The sequence below is a fragment of the Ceratotherium simum genome, chromosome 8, assembly GCF_057802395.1.
Source record: "Ceratotherium simum simum isolate JZ-2026a chromosome 8, ASM5780239v1, whole genome shotgun sequence".
Lineage (NCBI taxonomy): Eukaryota > Metazoa > Chordata > Mammalia > Perissodactyla > Rhinocerotidae > Ceratotherium > Ceratotherium simum.
Window position 1 is genome coordinate 61,803,122 of NC_141907.1, and position 25,337 is coordinate 61,828,458.

The 25,337-nt window shown below is 39.0% G+C and overlaps 1 protein-coding gene across 4 annotated transcripts in view; it reads right to left on the minus strand.

The window, feature by feature from the left end:
• Positions 1–25,337, minus strand: part of SCARB2 (scavenger receptor class B member 2) — a 105,739-nt gene that overhangs the window by 12,955 nt on the left and 67,447 nt on the right. For 3 of the 4 annotated variants that reach the window (XM_087434442.1, XM_087434441.1, XM_004430852.3), the window contains exons 3-6: positions 14,558–14,702; positions 13,320–13,508; positions 6,069–6,160; positions 1,969–2,088 (exon numbers count right to left, since the gene is read on the minus strand). In XM_087434442.1, the coding sequence (XP_087290568.1) occupies positions 1,969–2,088; positions 6,069–6,160; positions 13,320–13,508; positions 14,558–14,702 (546 nt within the window). The remainder of the gene's footprint in view (positions 1–1,968; positions 2,089–6,068; positions 6,161–13,319; positions 13,509–14,557; positions 14,703–25,337) is intronic. The other variant, XM_087434443.1, reaches the window with a different exon arrangement.

Consider the following 25,337-nt stretch of genomic DNA (forward strand, 5'->3'; position numbering starts at 1 on the left):
GGCCGAGGGGAATTGCCTTTGGGCCCCCACTTTTTCATCTCTGAACCAGAAGTGGGACACATCTCTTACAGGGTTGTAAGAAACAACGGGCGTTGCCTTTCACTGCACATCCCACCTCTACAGCATTTTTTTTTAATGAAATATTTTAGACAAACAGAAAAATAGAGATAATATTATAATAAATACCTTTTATAACAAATACCATTCAGATAAATAGAAAATATATTATGGATACAACTGAAGCTCTCTGTATAACACTCCTGATTCTAGTCCTTCTCTGGGTGCCCAGGGGTAACCACTCTCCTGAGCATGGGGTTCATCATTTCCATTCAGGTCTTTATACTGTTACAGATGTGCACATTCATAAACAATATATGGCAGTGTTTGCTATTTTTAAATGTTATAAAAACAGTATACTATATTCTTTCTGTAATTTTCTTCCTCATTCAGCACTATATTTTTAAGATGTATTACATGAATGTACATAGCTCTGGTTCTTATATTTTAAATCCCATATGATATTCCATCATATGAATATACCATAATTTATTTATAGTCTCTTTTTTATAAGCACTTAGATTGCTTCCAGTTTTTCATTACTACAAACAATGTTGCAATGAGCACTGCAATACATGTCTCCTTGCATTTATATACAGAGTTCTTCAGGCCCAGACTACCAGGAGAAAAGTGCAGAATTATGGGCTTTGCACATCGTTGGCTTACTAAGCATTGCCAAACGGCTCTTCAAAGTGGTTGTACCAGATAAGAATGTGTTTCCTCTGTGCCAAATCTTTTTTAAAACCTCCTACTGCCCTTCTAGGTTCCCTTGTTCCGTTCATTGCAGTCAAATGTACTTTCTCTTCCTTCAATCCTTCCACAAATATTTATGGAAGAGAGCAGCCAGCTGGAAGGTGACTGTGATATTCTGTGTGCAGATGGAAAGGGTCTAGACTGGCACAGATGGCGGGGGTGGAGAGGTGGGGATGAATGCAAGAGCTACTTCCGAGCAAGAATCGATGGCACTTGCTTACTGATTACGTGCAAGAGAGAAGTGAAATTTACAGCCACGAATGTTTCTGACAGGGCTTACTGGGTATGTGGTGCAATTACGTGAGATATGAAACACCAGAAGACCAGCAGTTCTTGAGAATACTGAATCAACAGTGTCAAATGCGACTAGGTCACGTCTGACTTTGAGAAGTTGCATAGAAAGCCTTGCAGGGCGAGTGGAGAGGAAATGGCTGCTGCATGAGTCAGCCGCTCATTCAAGCAGTTTGAGGAGGAATGGCGGGAGACAGAGGAGTGGATGATGCGAGATGGGAATCAGGGTGGAGAGAGGACGCCTTCTTCCCATAGAGCAGACTCAATCACGCTCCTTTGTAAAGAAGGAGCAGCAGGAAAGAGGAAGAGATCACAGGGCAAGTGAGAGTAAATATGATCAACGGGAAGGTTATAGCTAAGAAAATACCCATAAACTCTGAAAGATGGACAGCAGTATGATTGACTTATCTTCTATGTGGGGATTACCTGTTGACTGGAAAAAGACAGGTCAAATTTCATGCTCCACAGAGCATATCATAAGAACTGAGAGCCAACACTTAATATTATTTACTGTGTGACAGGCCCTGGGCTAAGTATTTTACTAATAGTAACTCATTTGTCCTCGTAACAACTCCCAAGGTAGATAACTATTTCTATCCTTATTTTACAAATGAGGAAAGTGAGGCACAGAGTGGTTAAATAACTTTCCCAAGGTCACACAGCTGTGAGTGGTAGAGCCAATATTCAGACCAATGCAGTCAGGCTCTGTGGTCCGTGCTGTGAACCACCACACTACATTGTTTCTCAATACGCCATCAGCATTTATCACTGATTAAGCATAAATATCCACACCTAATAAATGCAGCAACACATAGTCTTCACACTTCTGGTGGTCTTGCAGTCAGAGAACTCTTTTAAAGTTCTTACCTGCAAAAATCGGATGGGAAGACATAAAGGACTTCGTCTCTAGTTATTAACGGGTGAAAAGAATCTCCATCAGTTCCATTAATCATATTGCATTTGTCTGTTGTCCACCAGTCAAGTGACCTGTAATTGACAAGCACAAGAAAGAGTCAAGATGATCAAATTTGATTTTAGGTTTTTTCAAATGGTCAGGACTTTTTAAGACTTAACTGAGAGCTGGCTACCCACAGAATCTTATTCATACGCAGACACAAGAGTGATATTGGTTAGGTTTGAATCAAGAGGGGGGAAAAGTAGACCCCTGATCCCCAAATCAATTTTGATAGAGGTGATAGCCAAAAATCCCTCTTTCCTTCCTCCAAAAAAGAGTATCCTACACAGAGGTTGAGAAACATCTACTTACTTAAAGCAGTGATCCAATTTAGCATTAACAACAGCCTTGTACAGGGGCAGCCCACTGACAGATGAGCTCTGGACACATATGCTCAGCTCTTTAATATTCATGACAGGGCATTAATGCTGTCTCCCCTTGGAACAGCTCTCTGTTCCAAAATTAATGGAGGACTTCTCTTGGGCCACAAGAAAGCTTAATATTGAATCAACTTCATACTTGCTAAAAGCACAGTGGAGATAGCGGTTTTTTTAAAATTAATTTTTTGAATAATGGCACAAAATTCAAAAGAAAGGAAAGGATAAGTAATAAATAGTAGTAGATAATAAATAGCAATACCCCTAACCTCTGCTCAAGATGGCCCTCTAAGTTCATGAATTGAGGGCCTCTTCCAAGTACAAACACAGAGCAGTGGCTGATGAAACACAAAAAGAGAAATTTAGAAGGTCCACACTATACCCAAACACAAACATCTCTCTAGACAATAAAAAGATGATAAATGCAAACGGGTGAGTGGGGCTAAAGCTACTGGCCCACAGGGCTGCAGATCTGGAAGCAAGGAGAAAGAACCAGAAGTTTAGTCCTGAGGGTAATAAGGATTCAAAGAGGTCACCAAGGGATTGAAATCAGGGTCTAGGGGGCAGGGATTCCCCGCTCATCAAGAGAGGTCAAAGACAGCACCTTCCACCTGCCAGGTGGAGTTCAACAGGTACAAAGCTGAGCGCCGGGGACGCAGGAAGCCCCAGACACACCTCACAACCAGAAGCTGACTCCAGCTGCTGCTGACTCTGGCTGGACCTGTGATCAGCCTACAGAGCTGGGGGTAGGAGCCCCATCGCATACACTGGTTCCGGACGGGGGCGCTCTGGAGTGGGCTACATGGAGCCAACTGCAAAAGTGCCACACAGGGAGAGGGAAGAGGACGGATAGACAGACACACACACACACACGCATTGATAACAGACTGACTTCCCAACTAAAATAATTCTGCAAATCAATCTTTTTTTTAAAAAAATGAAAGAAATTTATGCTAAGAGGCAACAAAATCAACAAGGAGAAGATGAATTCACTTTAGAAGGAATTCAAATAATTGAACAATTTGGCTAATACTTTAAATATGTTGTTTAGTATCCTCAAAGAGATAAAAGAAAGAATAACATCCTCAGAAATGAATGGTAAATTACTAAAAAAGAAAAAATGAAACAAGAGTAGTGAGATCCAAAACAGGAAAAATTGAACCTGAAGAATAAAAATAGTTTCTGAAAGAAAAACTCAATATATATAAAACTCTAGACAGTACATAACTGGAGAGAGAATTGGTTAACTGGAAGATAGTTCTAAGAATTTATTCAAATATATGCTCAGAAAAATTTTAAATTAAAAAATTAAGTTACAGAGTATAGATTGAGAGGCTCCAATAAATGTTTAATAGTTTTTTTTTGGGGGGGGGAGCGGTGAGAATAGAGCAAATAACAGAGAAGCAATAAGTTAAGAGATAATTGCTGAAAGTTCTCTAAAATTTAAGAAAGATACAAGGCGTTGGATTGAAAGCATGCCACAAGGGCCAAACAGGATAAATAAAAATAAACTCAAATCTGGACATGCTGTAGGGAAACTGCAAAAGGCCAAGGAAAAAAGACAGATATCAAAGGTCAAAGGAGTAATAGCCTCATAATTTTGAACTGTCGATCTAGAATTCTACACCCAACTAAAACTATTCAAAACTGAGAGTGAAATACAGACATTTTAAAATATGCAAAGTCTAAGAAAGTTACCACCCACAGATCCTTAAAGAACCACAAATGCGGGGTTTCTCAACCTCTTGACATTTTGAGCCTGATCATTCTTTGTGGGGGACCGTCCTGTGCACAATAGGATGTTTAGCAGCATCCCAGGTCTCTAACCAGTAGATGCCAGCTGCATCCCCCAGTTGTGACAAACAAAAGCGTGTCCAGGGCCGGCCCCGTGGCTTAGCGGTTGGGTGGGTACGCGCACTCCGCTACTGGCGGCCCAGGTTCGGATCCTGGGCGCACACCAACACACTGGTTGTCCGGCCATGCTGAGGTGGTGTCCCACATACAGCAACTAGAAGGATGTGTAACTATGACATACAACTATCTACTGGGGCTTTGGGGAAAAAAAGGAGGAGGATTGGCAATGGATGTTAGCTCAGAGCCAGTCTTCCTCAGCAAAAAGAGGAGGATTAGGATGGATGTTAGCTCAGGGCTAATATTCCTCACACACACACACAAAAATGTGTACAGACATCGCCAATGTTCCCTGGGGGCGCAAAACTGCCTCTGGTTAAGAACATTGTACGAATGGATAATCTTCAACAAGAAGAAAACTAAACTTGAGAGAAGATGTGAAAAGGGGACAAAAAATTAATAAAATATGTCTGTACACTTAAATATTTACTATAAAAATAACGAACTTTTTACTTATATTTGGCTTCCTAAGAAGGTGAAACAAGTTGTAGACAAGAATAACACGGAAGATGCGTGTGTGTTAAGCAATGGGTAAAGTTATTGTCCTGTTTGGAAGGAGAAGAGAGACAATAAATAGCCTTAGGTTCCGTCGGGAAAATATTATTAAATATGAATCATAAAAACCTAAGGATAGAATAGACATAAACTAGAAAAAAAAATTCCAAATATATTAAATATCATTATACCATAAATGTACTAGTAATTATAATATGTATATAAAAGGATTAAACTCTCCTATTAAAAGACTGGAAAGAAAATAACAGATTGGTTTTAAAACAAAAACCAGCTATATTCTGTTTACAAGTAAATTTCCCTTCCAGCACAGCACCCTCCTCCAGAGGCAACACTGTTGCCAGTTGCTTACATATTCTTTCAGGAATCTTATATATTGGTGTGTGTATGCGTGTGCGCGCGTGCATCCATGCGTGCAAGCACATGCATGCAAATATGTTTATGTACACAGAAATATGTGCTTTTTAAAATTTAAATAAACTTTTTATTTAAAAATAGTTTGAGATTTACAGAAAAGTTGCGAAGATAGTATAGAGTTCCCCTATATTCCACACCAGTTTTTTCGCCTGTATTTCTGGGAAGCTTAGAAGTAAATTTAACGTTCAAGAACAGAACTCCTCTTACCTCAGTCCCTGAATAATTAGCCTCCTTTCCTCTCAAAGGTTTCTAATTTCTCTGACTTAAAAAAAATATCTTGTTTCATATATAGCTTTATTGCAAGCTGCCTCAGCCCCTTTTTGGAAGTAGTTTGTTTATAAGTTATAAATATTAAAAGAAATTTTGAAATGTTGTAATACTGAACTCAAATGTATTTCACCTTTAAAGAAAAATACATGAACAATCCACAACCACTAAATTAAATTAAAAAGAGAACTTCTTCCTTCCCCCAAAAAACATGTATGTAGTGGTTTGAAAAGTATTTGTGCTGCAGCTACACATCACTCAATCACTAAGCAGAGGAGGGAAACTCTCACTGACTCGTAATTCTCGCCTCACCATGATAAATGTACAAACCATTAATATTTAATTTGTAAAGTGCATTACCCTCATCCTGATTTATAAAATAATAATTATAAATATATTTTACATATTTATAGATTTTTCATCCAAAAAATGACAGTGCTAAAATTTTTTTGAAATAATATATAAGTGGACATTCACTTTAAATGAAAATTTAAAAAATAATTACACTGATAAATCATTGGACTTACGTTTTTCCATTCCATTCCACAATCTTTGAAAAGTTAAGGTAATTGTCTTCTCCAGTTAGAAAGACATAGTTTCCATCGTTAGTCCCATTTTTCTGAAAATAAGTGAATATGATCATATAAGGTAACCGTGATGGTTAATTTTGTGTGTCAACTTGGCTAGGCTCCGGTGCCCAGCTGTTTGCTCAAACACTAGTCTAGATGTTGCTGCATTTCAGAGATGGCATTAACAGTCACAGTCAGTTGACTTTAAGAGATTACCATCAATGTGGGTGGACTCATCCAATCAGTTGAAGGCTTTAAAAACAAAATCTGAGGTTTCCTGGAGAAAAGGAATTCTCAAGACTGCAACATAGAAATCTGCCTGAGTTTCCAGCCTGCTAGCCTGTCCTATGGTTTTCAAACTTGCCACTTGCCAGCCCCCACAATTGCATAAGCCAATTCCTTAACATAAGTCTCTCGATAGATAGACAGATAGAGATATAGATCTCCTACTGATTCTGCTTCTCTTGAGAACCCTAACTGAGGCAGTAACTAACAAATTTAATCTTCATGAAACTGTCCTAGTTGGGCCTAATTGCTACATGAGACTGAACTGGAACTAGGGAATAGAGTGACTGTTTTGCTAAATATTATATCAACCATATTATTACTTTATGGTTTTAAAAAGTATGAGCCCAATTAAATAATGGACAAAGGATTTAAAGAGACATTTCTCCAAAGAAAATATTCAAATGGCCAATAAGTACATGAAAAGATGCTCAACATCATTAGTCATTAGGGAAACGCAAATCAAAACCACAATGAGCTATTACTTCATACCCACTAGGATGGTGATAAATAAAAAAGGAAAATAACAAGTGTTGGTGAGGATGTGGAGAAAGTGAAGCCTTCATACGTTGTGGGTGGCAATGTAAAATGTTGTAGCTGCTGTAGAAAAAAACGATTAGGCAATTTCTCAAAAAGTTAAATATAAAATTACCATATGACCCCAAAATTCCACTCTTATGTATATATCCAGAAGAATTCCACTCCAAGATCTATATCCAGTGTTCATACAAAAACTTGTATACGAATGTTTATAGCATTGCAGCATTATTCAAAATAGCCAAAAGTAGAAACAATCCACATCAACTGATGAACAGATAAACAAAGTGTGGTATCCATACAATGGAATATTTCTCTGCCATAAAAAGGAATGAAGTGCTGATATATGCTACGACATGGATGAACCTTGTAAACGTTATTATAAATAAAAGAAGCCAGACACAAAGGTCATATGTTGTATGATTCCATTTATATGAATGTCCATAACATATGAATGTGCAACTTGTGTATGAAGGTCCAACTGCCAGAGATGGTTCCACCTCAGAGGTGGTGCCTCTTAGCCCCCATTTGTGTAATGGGCATCTATGTTGAGTTTTTTTATTTTATTTTTTGCCTAACAAAGCCAAACTCCCTTCCCAAATGCCCTTCCTCTCTGGCTCTGAGGAAGCTCCCACACAGAGAGTGCTCGGCTCCTCTCCTCTCAGGCCAGGACAGCCTGGCCTCTGACACCCAGGACCAGGGGTCCCAGCACCCCATGGGGGCAGGACAGAGGCTGGGCAGGGAGGGGGTTTGCTTATATTTTGTTTCAAACAAAAAACACAACCTTATTTTCCTTTACAAAACAAAAAAAGATACCAATCTTTGAATTATACAAAAAAAATTCTATGGATTCTCAGGCAAATCCATAGAGACAGAAACTAGATTAGCGGTTGCCAGGAGCTGGTGGGAGAGGGGAATGGAAGTGACTGCTAATGGGTATGTGGCTTTTTTGGGGGGGATGATGAAAATGTTCTAGAATTAGATAGTGGTGGTGGTTGCACAACCTTGTGAATATACTAAAAACCACTAAATTGTACACTTTAAAATGATGAGTTTTGTGGGAAATGAATTGTATCTCAATAACAAAAAATTAGAAAGCCTAAGTCCAGGGCCAGGACTCAATTATACATGAATAGCTGCACTAGAAGAAAGTGGTATGAATACAGCCCCATTTTCAGTTAAGGTTTCTTCAGTTGTATATTCTCTCCAAGTTATGCTTCTTAAGGGCACAGACAGACGTCTATACTATACATTCTTACAAATTCTTATCTGTGGATGGAGTTTTGATTTCTGGGAAATAGCATGGGTTCCTCCATAATAGTAAAGTAAGAGAAGCTAACAATTATTGAGTATTTATAACATGCCTGGCACTGATCTAAAATTTTTGCATGAATTATCTCATGAAATCCTTACAAGCATCACATAAAATACTGTAGTAGACAGAATAACAGCCCCCACAAAGATGTCCACATCCTAATTCCCAGAACCCGTGAAGATGTTACCTTACAAGGCAAAAGGGACTTTGCAGATATTATGTTAAGGATCTTGAGACGGGAAGACTATCCTGGGTTATCTGGGTGGGCGCAATGTGATAACAAGGGTCCTTACAAAGAGGGAGGCAGGCGGGTCAGAGGCAGAGCAGTAGGTGTGAAGACAGAAGCAGAGGTCAGAGGGAGAGACAGATTGAAGACGTCTCACTATTTGCTTTGAAGATGGTGGAAGGGGCCACAGCCAAAAACTGAAGGCTGCCTCTACAAGCTGCAAAAGTCAAGGAAATGGATTTTCCCCTAGAGCCGCCAGAAGGAACACAGCCCTGACGACATCTTGAGTTTAGGACTACTGACATCTAGAACATCTAGAAGATAATAAATTTGTGTTTTTTTAAGTCACTAAATTTGTGGATATTTGTTACAGCAGCAATGGAAAACTAACACAGACACAGACTATTTTATTTTACCCTCATTGTATAGATGAGAAATCTAGGAAGTTAAATAACTTCCCAAATCACTCATCCAGTAAATGGTGGAGCTTGGATGGAGCCCAGGCTGTGACCACACAGGCCACAGGCTGATGCTCTTGGCACTGGGCTCCAGCACCTACTCATTTATCCACAAGCACTCACTGAGCGCCCAGCGTGTCAAGCGTTATTCTAGGTGCTAGAGATGCACTAGTGAACAAAACAGACAAAACTGCTGCCCTCGTGGTACAGACATTCTAATACTACGATTACATTGTTTTCATTCTCTTAAATGTTTATTATTCAAGGCTTATTACGTGACAGGCACCTTACAGATATACTAAGAATAATAAAATAATATAAGACGGTTCTATTTCCATTCCATTGATCTCTGGATCAATGTGATTTGTCACAAATATATTTTTGGGTATTAACACAGATACATTTTCAGGTAATAAGTTGATGCCTCATACTTGTGTTCTGCTTTCTTTTTAAAGTAGGTTTTTCTTCTAATTATAAAAGTAATAAATTCTCATTAGAATGTACAGAATGACGTATAAAAAAATATCAATTATTCATCATCCTCCCAACCAGTGGGAACTACTATTAATATTGTGGTCTGTTTCTTTTCAGTCTTTTTCCTACACAAAACTTGTTTATCAAACTAAGATATATTATATATCTGTCACGTATATATTATACATTATTATATATTATATGTATATATTATATATTATTATATATGTTGTATACATTACATATATAATACATGTACACAATTTTTATTCATATACACAATTGTGTATATATATTCATATATACAATATATATTATATATGAATATACATATATACTTTTTTTACTTAAGTGTATAAAATATTTCCCATGTTACCAAAAGTTCTTTATAGAATTTAATGACTCCATAATATTATATGGAAATAATTTACTTAACCATTCTCTTATCATTAGATATTTAGTTTTGAATTTTTTTCCTACTATAAATAACATTGTATGAGTATCTTTATGCCTAAAAACCTTTTCAGTACTTTTTTCTAAACAGACCACTAGCAGTAAAATTACTAGATAAAAGAAGAACATTATTAAGCCTTTTGATACATATTATCAAGTTGCTCAAGGTCACCCAGCTGGAAAGTGGTGGAAATAGCAAGATAAATCAATTTACATTCCTCAAATCACTTTTGTTCAACTTTGCTAACTTCTGTTAAACAAAAAAATGGTTTATCTTTTTTTTGCATTTCTGTATTCACTGAAGTTGAACTCTTTTTCTCATGTCATTCAGCTATTTACCTTAAAAAATATTCATAACCTTTGTGAATTCTCTTTTCATGTTTTTTGCCTACTTTGGGTTCTGCTTTTTGTCACTTAATATTATTTCACCAACTATGTCACTATATCAACACGGTCCACACACTAAATGGTTGTGTCGTGTTCCACATATGAAATCTTAGGTGACCTTAAGATATGAGAAAGGACTCCTCTCTAAAAGTGGCAATGCGAACGTTACAACAATTTAGGAGCAAATTCAAACTCCCCATATAAAAAAATGCTGAACCATCAATTTTAAAAATGTGTGTATATTGCTTCTTGAAGTTCTCAGCTTAACTCAGATGTGGGCTAAGCTAAGTGGTTAGCATTTAAATGTTTCAGAGTATCTCAAAAAGGGTTCTCCCCAGCTGTTATCTGCAGAAGAGTCAGGTAATATGAATGTGAATGCTTTCCTGACTCTCACTAGAACTTCTGTTATTTGAGGACAAGCAGGAATAAACAGGTTTTGTGTCACTGTGGTAGGGATGTGGGTTGGATACAAGGAATACATTACTCCGGGCGGTGAGAAATGTTCTTTCATACGGATACCTGAGAATAAGACTACAATCTTCACAACACTAGCATAACACAAGCATAATCCATCCTCCCAGGACTGGCTGACTTCTCAAAGATACTTTCCAACAACTATAATTTAATACATCCAAGAGCCCACACTAGGAGGTGCTTGAACTCTCTCATGCCAAGGAGAACAGAGGTACCCTAAAATCAATGGGTATAGATATACTGATTGGCCTTGCAAAACGCAAATAAGAGCAACTGATATGTAGCCAGGTCCCTTTTCCTCAGGAGTTCTGAGGAACTGTGCCAATACTGTGTACATTCACCTCATCCTATTCGTTCTCATACTCTGTCCTTCCCCATTACCTGGTTGGTTGTTTCATCACTGAAGTCCTTGAAGGAAAAGTGTCCAACGGCATTAACTAAGGTTTTCTTTCTGCATCACACTGCATAGTGGAGCAGGTGCAACAGGCGTACAGGCCTAGTGTATCACAGGGGAATGCTGGCTGAACGCCACTAGGATTAAGAAGAGATTTGAGGCCGGGCTCGGGCGGGTGCAGAACAGCGGGTGCGCAGTGAAGCCAGTGAAGGTGAGCACCCCACATCCTACCAGGGTCTTTGAATGAACAATAGCTCAAGCGTGAACTTTTGCGCCACTGGCTAAAGAGTTGGTATTTGGCGAGAGCGGAAGAAAAACAACAAAGAACAGTGCCTTTTTACCAACAACACTACAGAGAGTTTATCTGGCTCCAAAATGGAAACATATACCAGTCCTTCCTATTAATTCAGGGTCATTTTCTGAGCCAGTCATGGAGGGGAGAAAGAATCCTGGTTCCTGAAATGCGTATTGTAATTCGTAGTCTGCAGAGCACTTTTATGGAATTCTCACTCAGCCTTTCAAAACAGCCTTTGAAGTGTGAGCGCTTTTAGTCTCTAGTTACAAACGATGACAGTGAGGTTCAGAAAAGTCCCACAGTTATAAACTGAAAAGGTCAGAATGCAAATCTCAGCCCTCCGAGTCTAAGTCTCATGCTCGTTTCCCGGATGTGGGAAATCCTCTCAAGGTACGAATCTGACCGAGCAATGGTCCAGGGCTTTTCACCAGTGAGGCCTTCTGGAGGTCCAGGGGTGCTTGCAAAGAGAAGCAAAGCGCAAGGACAGAGAAAGAAAAAATAATAATAAAACAGCACATCCTTGCCACAGGAAAGCAGAGATGCCAATTTCTTCATCAGTCTATAAATGTGGGTTACATTTTAAAAAGATATATAAGGATAATAGTTGTAAGTCCAATGAAGTCAATGATGTAAAAACAAAAAAGCAAGCTATACAAGGAAAATTATCTGAAAAATACTGAGGTATTTAGAACAGGATCTACTTGGCAGATGGACAGAAGCCACTGGGACCAAAAGCCCTTAAGGAAACTTTTGTATCTCTCTGTAGGAGTTCTCCTGAAATTATTTCTAGAAAGGAGGTCTAGTCTCAGCTTAACAAGAAATCAGTGCTTCCTCTGGTCCTGTGGAAGCTGGGATCCTATGAGACGGGACCTTCTAGGGAACACCTGTTGGGTCTGCTCACCCAGAGTCAAGGATTTAGGGTTGGCGGGATCCTACTCCCAGGACTGCCACCCCTCGCATAGATAATATTAAAAACTTGTTTCCTATTTTGTTTGGACAATTTATAAGTTTTGTATACCCTTGAAGGCACAGGGGCAGTGTTATCACCATTTGCCACAGAGGAACTGAATTGGTAAGGGATTACATGATGAAGGTGAGATTCTTGAGTAGTTAGAGCCGGATAATAACCACAAACTTAAAGATGAGGAAACTCATGGCAATCCCAGCTCCCATCACTCATCTAACACTTTTTTCTTGAGTTTAAGTTTGTCATTTACCAACCTCCCAACTATCTATTTCACTCAAGTTTTTTTTGGGAGGGGGAGAGTAGGGGGTTAATATAGATATTTTTATTGCTTTCAATTTTAATTCTTTGGAAACTCAGGCAGCAATAACATATGTTTTGAATAATAATTACTTGAATGCTGATATTTTTGGTTTCAAACCAAAGTACAAAAAATCTACAAGGAATGACACAAAATTCTATTATAAGCATAAGGAATCACAGATGAAGGACACATAGAGTTTCAAATTATCCAGCCTCTTTCACAAATGACATGTCTGAAAATCTAACAAGTAGCTCCCCCCTCTAACAGACTATTCTATCTCTATTCAGTTTTTTATTTGTCTCTGTCAGGCTGATGCATGGGTTTAGTCCTCAAGCCATCAAAATCAGACCTGGCACTGATCACTGATATTTATGGTAGTTTGAAAGATCGCATCTGACTAACAGCACAGCCAAACTCTGTGTATGTTTCATTCAAAGTCAGTGCTGCTAGCATGTTGAAATTGTGGGAGAAGTTTTTATTTCCTACTAAAACACTTACTTGTTTTTCATGTACTCTACAAGACATCTAGACTTCTACGCAATTTTGGTCTTCTGGAAGAAACCCAAAGTGAAGATGAAATGTGGCTTGGGGTGCCCCCACCCCCAGCTGAATAAAGAGGCTCTGAAAAGAAAATTCAACTTACCCCATAGAACAGGCCAAAATAGGGAGAGATCTCAGGTTTGAAAATGTGGATGAGGGACAAGATCTCATCTTTGTAGCCCCAGAGCAGTTCGTCAACAGTGTGCGTCACAAAGAGCTTCTGCCGGTAGGCCTTCAACAGGGCGTCTATAAGCTCCCGGATTATGTGGAGCTGGGCCAATTCCATGGCGGTCTGAGAAGCACAGGCAAATTCAGATAGCAGCAGCCCCACCCCAATCTCTTCCACTGCCCCTTCAGCAGAGCAGGCTGGAAACTTAAATGTAAACATTGAGATGAAATAGCTGAAAAGTCAGCCAGCGAGCTCCTTTCTGGCTGCGTGTGCAAGAATAAGACTCTTCAGTTATTGTCCTTTCTCAGTATGACATTTTGTCAGCGTGAGCTTAGCATCCCCAGTTGGAGCTCTAAGTTATCCCCATACTGCAGGAGGAAGGGGAGAAACGCTTGCAAATACGTTGGCATCTTTGGCCACAAGGTGGCGCTACCTTCTTCCTGATCACGGCCAGAGGCTGGGCCTCATTATAAATGCTACACCGCTACGCAGCAGGGCAGGGCCAGATCTGAGATCTAATACTTTCTAGGTCCCGGGTCCACCACCAGTGTCCAGCTGCACACGTAGTGGTCACCTAGGAGTTAGAGTGGGAGCCTCAGAGGGGGCTAGTGTAGGTGAATCGGCAAGTTTCCTGTGTGATATGATTTAACGAAATTGCCATTATAAACAGAGCCTGATGAAATCACTCGAGGCTGTAATCAACAGCCCAGCCTCTGCTGTTTGGAAAGGGGGAAAACAGTCAATACATATTTTAAGAACTTAAAAATCCAAGATAGAAATCTAAAGTAAGAAATGGTATGCAAATTCTATTGCTAGAGTTTCTGAACCAAAACAAGGGGCAAGTAAATATTTTTTAAATTATTAGCTACACCCCCCCCCAAATCCTAGGGACAAGTTTACTTGCACAAGTGCTGATCCTGAACACATAGCAAGAAATTGTAAAAAAAAAAAAACACACTAAAATTTGCCTTTTGTCACCATTTGAAAAGACCTTGTTTGAAAGACCTCAGAAGAAGTCTAAGATGAACTTTAAAGAAGAGAAGGAAAAAAATGTATTTTTCTTTTTATCTATGTATATTTTTAATATAATTTAATAGCTCCTAAATATAAAACCATAATAGCCTTAACTTAGCTTTTTCTTTTCTTTTAAAATCCATACTAATGATACTTACCAATATAGGAATATTTAATGTTCTAATTAAGTCAGTTTTAGGGTCTCCAACAGATTGGTTTCGTTCAAAAACATAGGCCTTGTTGCTAACAGCAGATATTGTTCCATTATCTCCAAATTGAATATCTGCTTTGTCTCTGAGTTCCCTAAAAGAAAGAAAGGATTTTGTTTGAAAATAGGCACCACTTTAATAAACAATACTTTTCCTTTCTTTCAGCATCAGAGTTCTTTTCAATATAACATTTCCAACATAAGCATTATATGGAGAGGCTGCAGATACTGACCCCTTAAAAACTGGAGATTCAAGGTATAATGTGGGAAGGAAATGAGGCCTAGGATAGAGTATTCTCAAAAAAACTATTGTTTTCATTGTTTCCCCCCATAATCTGGGAAGTGCAATGGTTAAGGGTCAACTTGCCAGGGAATCAAAGTCAATGATTGGTATGGTTTGGTCCCAAAATATTTTCAATTCATAGATTCAGTTTGAATTTCAATTTGTTTACCAATCTCTTTTTATTTATAACTTGAATTCAGTTAAAAATTCATTTAACAAAATGAATGCCCAGTCCAAAAACTGCAGAATACACACTCTATTCAAATGCACATGGAGCATTCTCCAGGAGAGATTACATGTTAGGCCACAAAATAAGTCTCAATAAACTTAAGAAGAATGAAATCATGTCAAGCATCTTTTCCAACTACAACAGTATGAAACTAGAACTCAATTACAAGAAGAAAACTGGAAAAAACAGAAACACATGGAGACTAAACAACATGCTACTAAACAACCAACGAGTCAACAAAGAAATCAAAGAGGAAGTCAAAAAATTCCTTGAGACAAATGAAAATGGAAACACAACTTTCTAAAATCTATGAGATACAGCAAAAGCACTTGTAAGAAGGAAGTTCATAGCGATAGACGCCTACCATAGGAAACAAGAAAAATCTCAAACTATCTAACTTTACACATAAAGGAACTACAAAAAGAACAAACAAAGCCCAAAGTTAGTAGAAGGAAGGAAACAATAAAGATCAGAGCAGAAATAAATGAAATAGAGACTTAAAAAACAATAGAAAAGATCAATGAAACTAAAAGCTAGTTTTTTTAAAAGATAAACAAAATCGATAAATCTTTAGTCAGACTCTTCAAGAAAAAAAGAGAGCTCAAATAAATAAAATCAGAAATGAAAGAAATATTACAACTGACACCACAGAAATAGAAAGGATCACAAGAGACTACTATGAACAATTATACACCAACTAATTGGAAAACCTAGAAAAAATGGACAAATTCCTAGTAATAGACAACCTTCCAAGAGTGAATCATCAAGAAAATAGAAAATCTGAATAGAACAATTATAAGTAATGAAATTGAATCAGTAATTTAAAAACTACCAAAAAACAAAAGTCTAGGACCAGATGGCTTCACAGGTGAATTTTACCCAACATTCAAAGAAGAGTTAATACCTATCGTTCTCAATTTATTCCAAAAAATTGAAGAGGAAGGAACACTTCCAAACTCATTTTATGAGGCCAGCTGATACCAAAACCAGACAAAGACACCACAAAAAAAGAAGATTATAGGCCAATACCCCTGATGAACATAGATACAAAAATCCCCAACAAAATATTAGCAAACCAAATTCAACAATTCATTAAAAAGATCATACACCACGATCAAATGGGATTTATGCCAGGGATGCAAGGATGGTTTGATACCCACAAATGAATCAAGGTGATACACCACATTAACAAAACAAAGGATAAAAATCATATGATCATCTCAATAGATGCAGAAAAAGCATTTGACAAAATTCAACATCCATTTATGATAAAAATCCTCAACAACGTGGGTGTAGAGGTAATGTACCTCAACATAATAAAGGTCATATATGACAAACCTACAGCTAACATCATACTCAATGGTGAAAACTGAAAGCTTTTCCTTTTAAGATCAGGAACAAGACAAGGATGCCCACTCTCACCACTTTTATTCAACATAGTATTGGCAGTCCTAGACACAGCAATTAGGCAAGAAAAAGAAAAGGCATCCAAATTGGAAAGGAAGAAGTAAAACTGTCTTTATTTGCAGATGACATGATACTATATACAGAAAACCCTTAACACTCCACTGAAAAACTATTAGAACTAATAAATGAATCCAGTAAAGTTGCAGGATACAAAATTAACACATAGAAATAGATTGTGTTTCTATACACTAATAACAAGCTATCAAAAGAGAAATTAAGAAAACTATCCTATTTACAATTGCATCAAAAAGAATAAAATACCTAGGAATAAATTTAACCAAGGAGGTGAAAGAACTGTACTCTGAAAACCATAAGATATTGATGAAAGAAATTGAAGATGACACAAATAAATGGAAAGATATACCATGCTCATGGATCAGAAGAATTAATATAATTAAAATGTCCATACTATCCAAAGCAATCTACAGATACAGGGCAATCCCCATCAAAATACCAATGGCGTTTTTCACAGAACTACAACCAAGAATCCTAAAATTTGTATGGAACCACAAAATAATAGCTAAAGCAATCTTGAGAAAGAAAAACAAAGCTGGAGGTATCAGGCTCCCTGATTTCAAACTATACTACAAAGCTATAGTAATCAAAACAGCATGGAATTAGCATAAAAACAGACACAGAGATCAATGGAGTAGAATCAAGAGCCCAGAAATAAACCCACACACATATGGTCAATTGTTCTATGACAAAGGAGGCAAGAATATACATTGGGGAAAAGACAGTCTCTTCAACAAATGGTGCTGGTAAAACTGGACAGCTACATGCAAAAGAATGGAATTGGACCACTCTTTTACACCAAATACAAAAATAAATTCAAATGGATTAAAGACGAATGTAAGAACTAAAACCATAAAACTCCTAGAAGAAAACATAGGCAGTCAGCTCTTTGACATCAGTCTTAGCAATATTTTTTGGACTAGTCTCCTCAGATAAGAGCAACAAAGCAAAAATAAACAAATGGGATTATATCGCACTAAAAAGGTTTTGCACAGCAAAAGAAATCATCAACAAAACAAAAAGGCAACACACTAAATGGGAAAAGATATTTGCAAATCATGTATCCAATAAGGAGTTAATATCTAAAATATATATATATAACTTATACAACTTAATGTCAAAAAAACAAACAATCTAATTAGAAAATGGGCAAAGGACTTGAATAGACATTTTTCCAAAGAAGGCATACAGATGGCCAACAGGCACGGGAAAAGATGCTCAATGTGACTAATCATCAGGGAAATGCAAATCAAAACCACAATGAAATACCACCTTACACCTGTCAGAATGGCTATCATCAAAAAGACAATAATAAGTGTTGGTGAGGATGTGGAGACAAGGGAACACTTGTGCACTGTTGGTGGGAATATAAATTGGTGCACCCACTATGGAAAACAGTATGGAGGTTCCTCAAAAAATTAAAAATATAACTACCATAAGACCCAGCAATTCTACTTCTGAGTATTTATCCAAAGAAAACAAAACACTAATTCGAAGAGATATATGCACCCCTATTCTCTGCAGCATTATTTACAATAGCCAAGATATGGAAGACTATGCACAGCATAGGGAATATAGTCAATAATACTATAATAACTTTGTATGGTGACAGAGGATTACTAGACTTATCGTGGTGATCATTTCATAATGTACATAAATATTGAATCACTATTATGTACACCTGAAACCAATAGGATAGTGTATGTCAATTATACTTCAACAGAAAAAAAAAAAAAAAAAAGAAATGTCCAAGGCTTAGTAAATTAGAGGAGTTCACTCCTCTTTTCAACACATAGTTCAGTTTGGTTCAGGTTAGTGTCCTCAAACGACGTATTAGGAAAACTTGTAGAAAGTGCCTGGTGCCAGGGCTGGGACTAGGGTGAAGCACTTGCCCTGGGCAAAAAATGTAAGAGGTGCCAAAATACTCAGTAATCAAGACAAATAATATTTTAATGCAATTTTTAAAATCAAAATTGATGTAAAAAACATCAGGACAAACAAAACACCAAAATTTTAAATAAAATAGGATCTGATATTTTGTTCATCAACCACCTAAGGCTAGTCCTGGCCCTGCCTGGTCTCTAGCAGATGTTCATTAAATTCCAGTGTCTATTCCTTCTCTCTCTGCTTATCTTTCCTTCTTCCTGTTCCCTCTAGGGCTGTGCTGTCTGACCCGGTAGCCACTAGTCACATGTGTCTACTGAGCCCTTGAACTGTGGCTAATTGGAATTGAGAGGAGTTGTAAGGGTTAAAATAGACACCAGATTTCAAAAACACTACAAAAAATACATATATATAAAATATCTCCTTAACTTTTTTATATTTATTACATATTGAAATGATACCATTTTAGATATAATGGGTAAAATAAAAATATATTATTCACATTAATTGCACCTGTTTCTTTCACTTTTTTTTAACGTGGCTACTAGAAAAATCTTAAATTACACATGTGATTCACATTATATTTCTACTGGACAGAGCTAACCTAAGAGTTTATAATTCTGACACAGGTAGGGCGGCACTAGGCATCTAGACTACCCACCACCTCGTCCAGAGGCCTTTCCTGACCAGAGCTGCACACGGGTTTTCCCACCCCTGAATCCCCATAGAGCTTGCTGTCCGTACCATGTCTTTGGTGCTCAGTTATAAACTGCTTAGCGACATCATTTAGATTGTGAAGGAATTATCTCGAAGCCTCAGGCAGATGGCAAGCAAGCTAAAGAAACTTATAAACCTCTTAAATCCTTTCTAGATTTTAAAATAAAAACAGACAAGCGACTAATAAAAGTATACTAATAGATGCATAAAAATAGATGCGTCTTTGCTCTTCTCTAGCACTAAGCACAAAGCTATGCACAACAATATAAGTATCTGACACTTGCATAGCTCCTCAAAGGTTTCAATTGCACTATTTCATTTGATTTCACTTGGTCCTTACAACAAGCCTGCGCACACACAGAGCGAGTCTTTCCACCACACTTTTACATTCGGGGTCACGGGGCAGGAGGACAGTCAGAACTTGACCCAAGTCTTCTCATTCTTGTGTTGTACTCTTTCCTCTGTAGCAGACAGTCTTTCCTAATAAGAGCTTAATAAACGTCTGTAGAATGAAACTAAAGAGTGCCCGTAAGGAATGCCAAATCTAAATAATTATGAGAGAAAAAAATTACACGCCCTTCCAGGTCACGAGGAACATGTACAAAACCTGATAGAGGCTGCCATGTTGAAAGGCAGTTTGCAGTTAGGGGGCGTTTGCGGTGGACTTTTGGTTGTTAGACGCCCATTCTCCTGTCTTACAGTGAGAGCCCTGATTTCCTCTCCTCTCCTGCACTGGGCAACGGTGTGGGACCAGAACTCGGTCATTCCCTTTCCCGCGGCCTCAGAATCCTGTGCACAGAGCCACAAGGTGGAAAACACGGTGGAAAGCGGCTTCCTCCCGGGGGCGCACACGACACCAGGATCCACGCGCTTCTGTGACTTGGGTCTTGAAAGCAGCGCTGGACTCTGTCCCCTTCTTCCGATCCCCTCCCTGGAATCTGTAACCCACTTACTAGCCTGCAAATACATTCTCTTTTTCCTTAAATTAGCCAGAGGTAGTTTCTCTTGCTTGCAACCCAAAACCCCTCATACAGAAATCATAACGCAGTCTTCTTACAGATGAGAAAACGGAGATTCAGATAAAGTAACCAGCCCAGGACTACCCAGGAAGTGTCAGAACCAGGTTTAGAATCCTGGTCACCTGACTTCACGTCCAAGGTTTTCCTTGACTCTACACATAAGTTAATGCAAAGTGATCTGTTAGAAGCTGGAGGAGGAGAGGAAACTTCACAGGCAAATCCCTGCCTCAGCCACGGCTGGTGCCTGCAGAGAGCGACATTCCTCCCTCCAGGCTAGTCCCAGAGCGCGGGGAGGGTGAGGGGAGGCAGACTCCTCTTGTGTACCTGTTTATAATCTGGGCCCAGGACCCCACACTGGCCTAGCTGATCGCTAAGGAACTAGAGGTAGAAAAAGGGACCCCAGGGGGCCAGGGAGCCAAGAGCTGGGATTCAACGTAGGTCCAGAATCCCAGGGATCAACTTTGCCAAGTTTTCTGACTAATGACGAAAAGCGATGACCTCGCTAAGGCTTTTTTTGTTTTTTCACTGAGCCCTGGGTCACGAACTTAGAGACCTGAATAATTCCAAGCCTAGAGCCTGCTTCATTTTATGTTTATTTATGTTTACTGACTCTGGAGATGACTTTTAAAATGTTCTGACTCTGTATGACCCTGATGTTTTAAAGGGAAATGGAGCACGGGGGCTCCAATCACTGTAAGCCCTGTAACTTGTCTTGGTTTCTCAATAAACTTCAAAAGGCCAAAGCCAAGGGTTTCCAGACCACGAACATATTTCATTCCTTTGGCAGGCACCAAGGGACCACGTCAGGTCACTCACAGCTAACCACATGACTTCCCTCAGCCACCGCCACCCTCAGGCATGACTGACATGGGGTCTTTGTCAAGCCGTCTAACTGAAGGTTACGGCAGTGCCACTGGGCTGTCAGAAGTGGCCTCTCGCTCTGCAGAGGCCAAGAGGAGGGACGGCGAGGAGCCTCCCTCTCAAAACCACATGCGATAATCAGAGGAAATCCAAAATGTTTCCCCTTCGAAGCACTCCTGTCATTGTAGCCACCCCAGGGAGGACATCATGCAAGGAGAGGGGTTTTAATAACAACACCAACAAGTCTGAGTACCCACAGCTGATCAACAACAGTCAACTAGAAGCAGGGCGGTCTCCTGGTGAACAGCAGACAGAGCAAGAAGTGATCAGTTACTGCTTTACAGTATCTCGAAGACCAAAGAAGCTTCCAGAAATGAAAAAAAAAAAAAAAAAAGGTAGGGCAAATCTTAAGCCTAGACAATTAATCAAGGAACCATACTTGAAAGTGCCCTAAATTGTCCCTGGTACTTAGCAGATGCTAATAAATCCTACTGATTGAAGGCTCCAGGACATCACAGGCTCAGACCACAGCTGACTATTTGTTAATCACAGTGATGGCCCTAGTCATTATGAAAAGGTTGAATGATGCTCCATGAACTATTTAATCAGGCAGGAAAATACATGATTGATTTTAGACATATTTCATTTAAAATCATTTTTGTTTTTTTTAAAAAAAAGTTCTTACTTTTTAAAACAAAAAAGAATTTTTAAACTCCAAAATGTTTAAAGAAAATCTCACCATCACAGAAGGCAAACAGTAGCCTGAGATAAGGAAACCAAAAGGAATAATTTTAATTAGTTGGAAAATTAACATCTGTGCAATATCTAATTCCTGGGAGATGCTCGATAAATTAGATACCTACAATACTATCACATAATCTTTATCTTCCAGTCATTTCCGCTTGCATTCACCTAATGCTCTTTGTGGAGAAACTGAAGAAGTAACAGCATTTTGGGTGGAGTGTGAGTGGAGATCTGACCACCAGGCTTTACCTTCAATTCTGGCTTCATCAGTTACTAGCTCCGTGACTAAGGAGAAGTTACTTGTTGCTTCTGGGCCTCATTTTCCTCATCTGTAAAATAGAGATAATAACCCACCTTCCTTGTACGGTTGTTGTTAGAATTAAATCCACATAAGCTTTTAATCCAGTTAGAATACTACCTGGCACATTCTAAGCGCTTAGGAAGCTTTAGCTACTAATACCATGGTACAAGGGAACTTGTGCTAAGTTCTTGAGATGGAGAGATAACATCTCTCCTGGTTCCTGTCCTCAAAGAACATGGTAGAGCATGAGAGACTGCCATTTAAATGGCCACCTCCAGGGGCCGGCCCGGTGGCGCAAGCGGTTGAGTGCGCGTGCTCCGCTGGGGCGGCCTGGGGTTCGCAGGTTCAGATGCCGGGTGCGCACCTGCTGGTCGAGCCATGCTGTGGTGGCGTCCCATGTAAAGTGGGGGAAGATGGGCACGGATGTTAGCCCAGGGTCAGTCTTCCTCAGCAAAAAGAGGAGGATTGGCAGATGTTAGCTCAGGGCTGGTCTTCCTCACACACATACACACACACACACACACACACACACAAATAAATAAATGGCCACCTCCCATGTGGAAAGGGCTCAGAAGCTGACCTCCAGATGCTAGCCCATCACCCAGAGGAGGGAGGGCTGGTGACTGGAATGGGAGTCCTGAGGAAGGCATTGTGCAGGAGCCCATCTGGGTTGGTCCTGGAAGGAGGAGGCTTCTCTGGAGTGGTAGGGTGGAGGGGCTTCCAGACGGAGGCAGAGGGAGCGCCAGGGCAGAGAGCACAGCATGAAAGCACAGGACATGTTTCCGAAGTGGAGGGTGAGAAAATTGGTGGTGGAGGAGGATGACACACTGCAGAGGTGGTTTAGAAAGAGTAGCCTGCAGCCCAAGATGAGGCTGGGCTGAACAGACATGTCCATGGAGAAGTGAGGTCACAGAGTGGATGAGATGACCAGGAAGAAAGGGCAGAGCACGGGAAGCGGGCGAAGGCAGGGTGCTGAGCAGCTCCCGTATTTAACTTTCTGTTACCACTGCCTCATCAGCTAAGTGAAAGATGGAAAACCAGGAGCGTAAAGCAGGATGCTCAGAAAAAGCAGTGTGTGTGTGTGTGTGTGTGTGTGTGTGTGTGTGTGTGTTGGGGGTGGGGGACCAGGCCCATGTTTGTTGGGGGTGTGCAAGAAACAACTTCACTCCTGAATATGGAAATGGTCCCCTGTCATTGAAGCATTGCCCTGACCCAACTGGCTCACGCAGGCAAGTCACGCAGTACCACCACCTGCTTTTAAAACTCACAAGTACCTGGTCACTGCCTTTTGCAAAGGATAAGAAGGTGGAGGGGATCTTTTTCTATTTTTCTTACTTTTGAGCAGTTTAAGAATTTTTTAAAAACTAATTTATCTAAAGACACTTCTGTTCCTATCTTGAGAAAAAAGGTGATATCAGAGAAGAGTGAGTCAGGTTTAGAAAAAGAGATAAGCATTCTCTTATAATCAGGGAAACAATAACCACGGCATTTCTAAATTTTCTATCATTTCTTTGATATTAGAAGAAAAAATTTATACAGCTTGGCTCAGAGATGAGTAAAAACCAAAGGGCATGGGGCCGGCCCCATGTCATAGCGGTTAAGTGTGCGCGCTCCACTGCTGGCGGCCCGGGTTCGGATCCTGGGCATGCATTAATGCACTGCTTGTCAGGCCATGCTGTGGTGGCATCCCATATAAAGTGCAGGAAGATGGGCACAGATGTTAGCCCAGGGCCAGTCTTCCTCAGGAAAAAGAAGAGGATTGGCATGGATGTTAGCTCAGGGCTGATCTTCCTCACAAAACAACAACAGCAGCAACAACAACAAAAAGAACCAAAGGGCTAACAGGACAGAATTTGAAAGTTTAAACAAAGTTCCTACCTTTGCTAATGTGCAAGGAGACAATCAGGTCCTTAAGAAATTAAATGTGAAAAAAAAGAACTACAAGAAAAGAAACTTGAATATCAAACTTTGAAGGGAGCAGGACGTTTTAAGCTCAGAAATGATAGAAAAGTTCATGAAAGAACCGATTTGACTCCATATAAATTTTAAATATTGAAAAGGCAAACAATAGAAAAATCATTGCCACAAATGTGACAGAGAGTTAACATCATTATTATATAGAAAGTTTACAGAGTGGCATGAACACACCAGATCCAAGACAGGCAAAGGACAAGAACTAAGAGTGTGGAAACACAATTGGTTGGTAAACATGGGGAGAATATTCAATACACGTGGTAATCAAAGGATGAAATGAGAACTGGTCTACACGGTCAAGAAGAAGGGAATGGTTAAGTGCAGCAATATATTCTATCTCTGGAATATTATCATCACTAAAATGTATTTGTATAAAGACCAAGACATAAAATGGGAAAACACCTATGACATAATATTAAGTGAAGAGAATATGCATGTTACGTACATGTACGTGCATATCATACATATATGTAGTATGATAACCATGTAAAAGTAAAAGTCACCCATGGAAAAATGGCTGAGCAGATATCCACTAAAATATTAGCACTGGTTATGTATGAGACAGTGCATGGACAGTTATAGTTTTTCTTATTTTACTTTACTGGATTTTCAAGTTTATCTTTACTACTTATATATATTATTTTTATAATATAAAATCTAGTTTACACTTTTAAGGTAATGCTATATATGATATTGTATATGTTGATTATTTCATAATCTAGTATTACTTAGCGCTCAGTGAATAATAAAAAAAACACTTATGAGGTATTTATCCCTCATGTCTTTTTCCTTACTATCAAAGCAGTAACATGACCCTAAAAAAGGAATGAACATCCAAATAGCAAAACTAAGAAACTCAAACAGGAGATATATGATGGGATATTGTAAATTCAGCAAATATGTCTTAGAAATATGAAAGTTAGTTGAAAGAACCCTTAGACAAATTGATTTTTTAAAAATTCTTGAAATGTTAAATAGTCGGCAAAATAGAAAAAGAAACCCGACAAAATAAAATAAATCTCAAAACATTGAGGAAGCCGTGGAATATGATAAATTGGATACACAATTTATGTGTATGACAAATATGTTGCTAAGCAAAAGGATCACGAAGCAAATTAGCTTTGTGTCAACAGACATGTTCCGGGGCTGCTCAGTCCACAGCTTGATAAAAATGTAAATAACGCACTACATTCCTTACGCCAGACTGACTGGATTTTATCTACATTTGGAATTGCC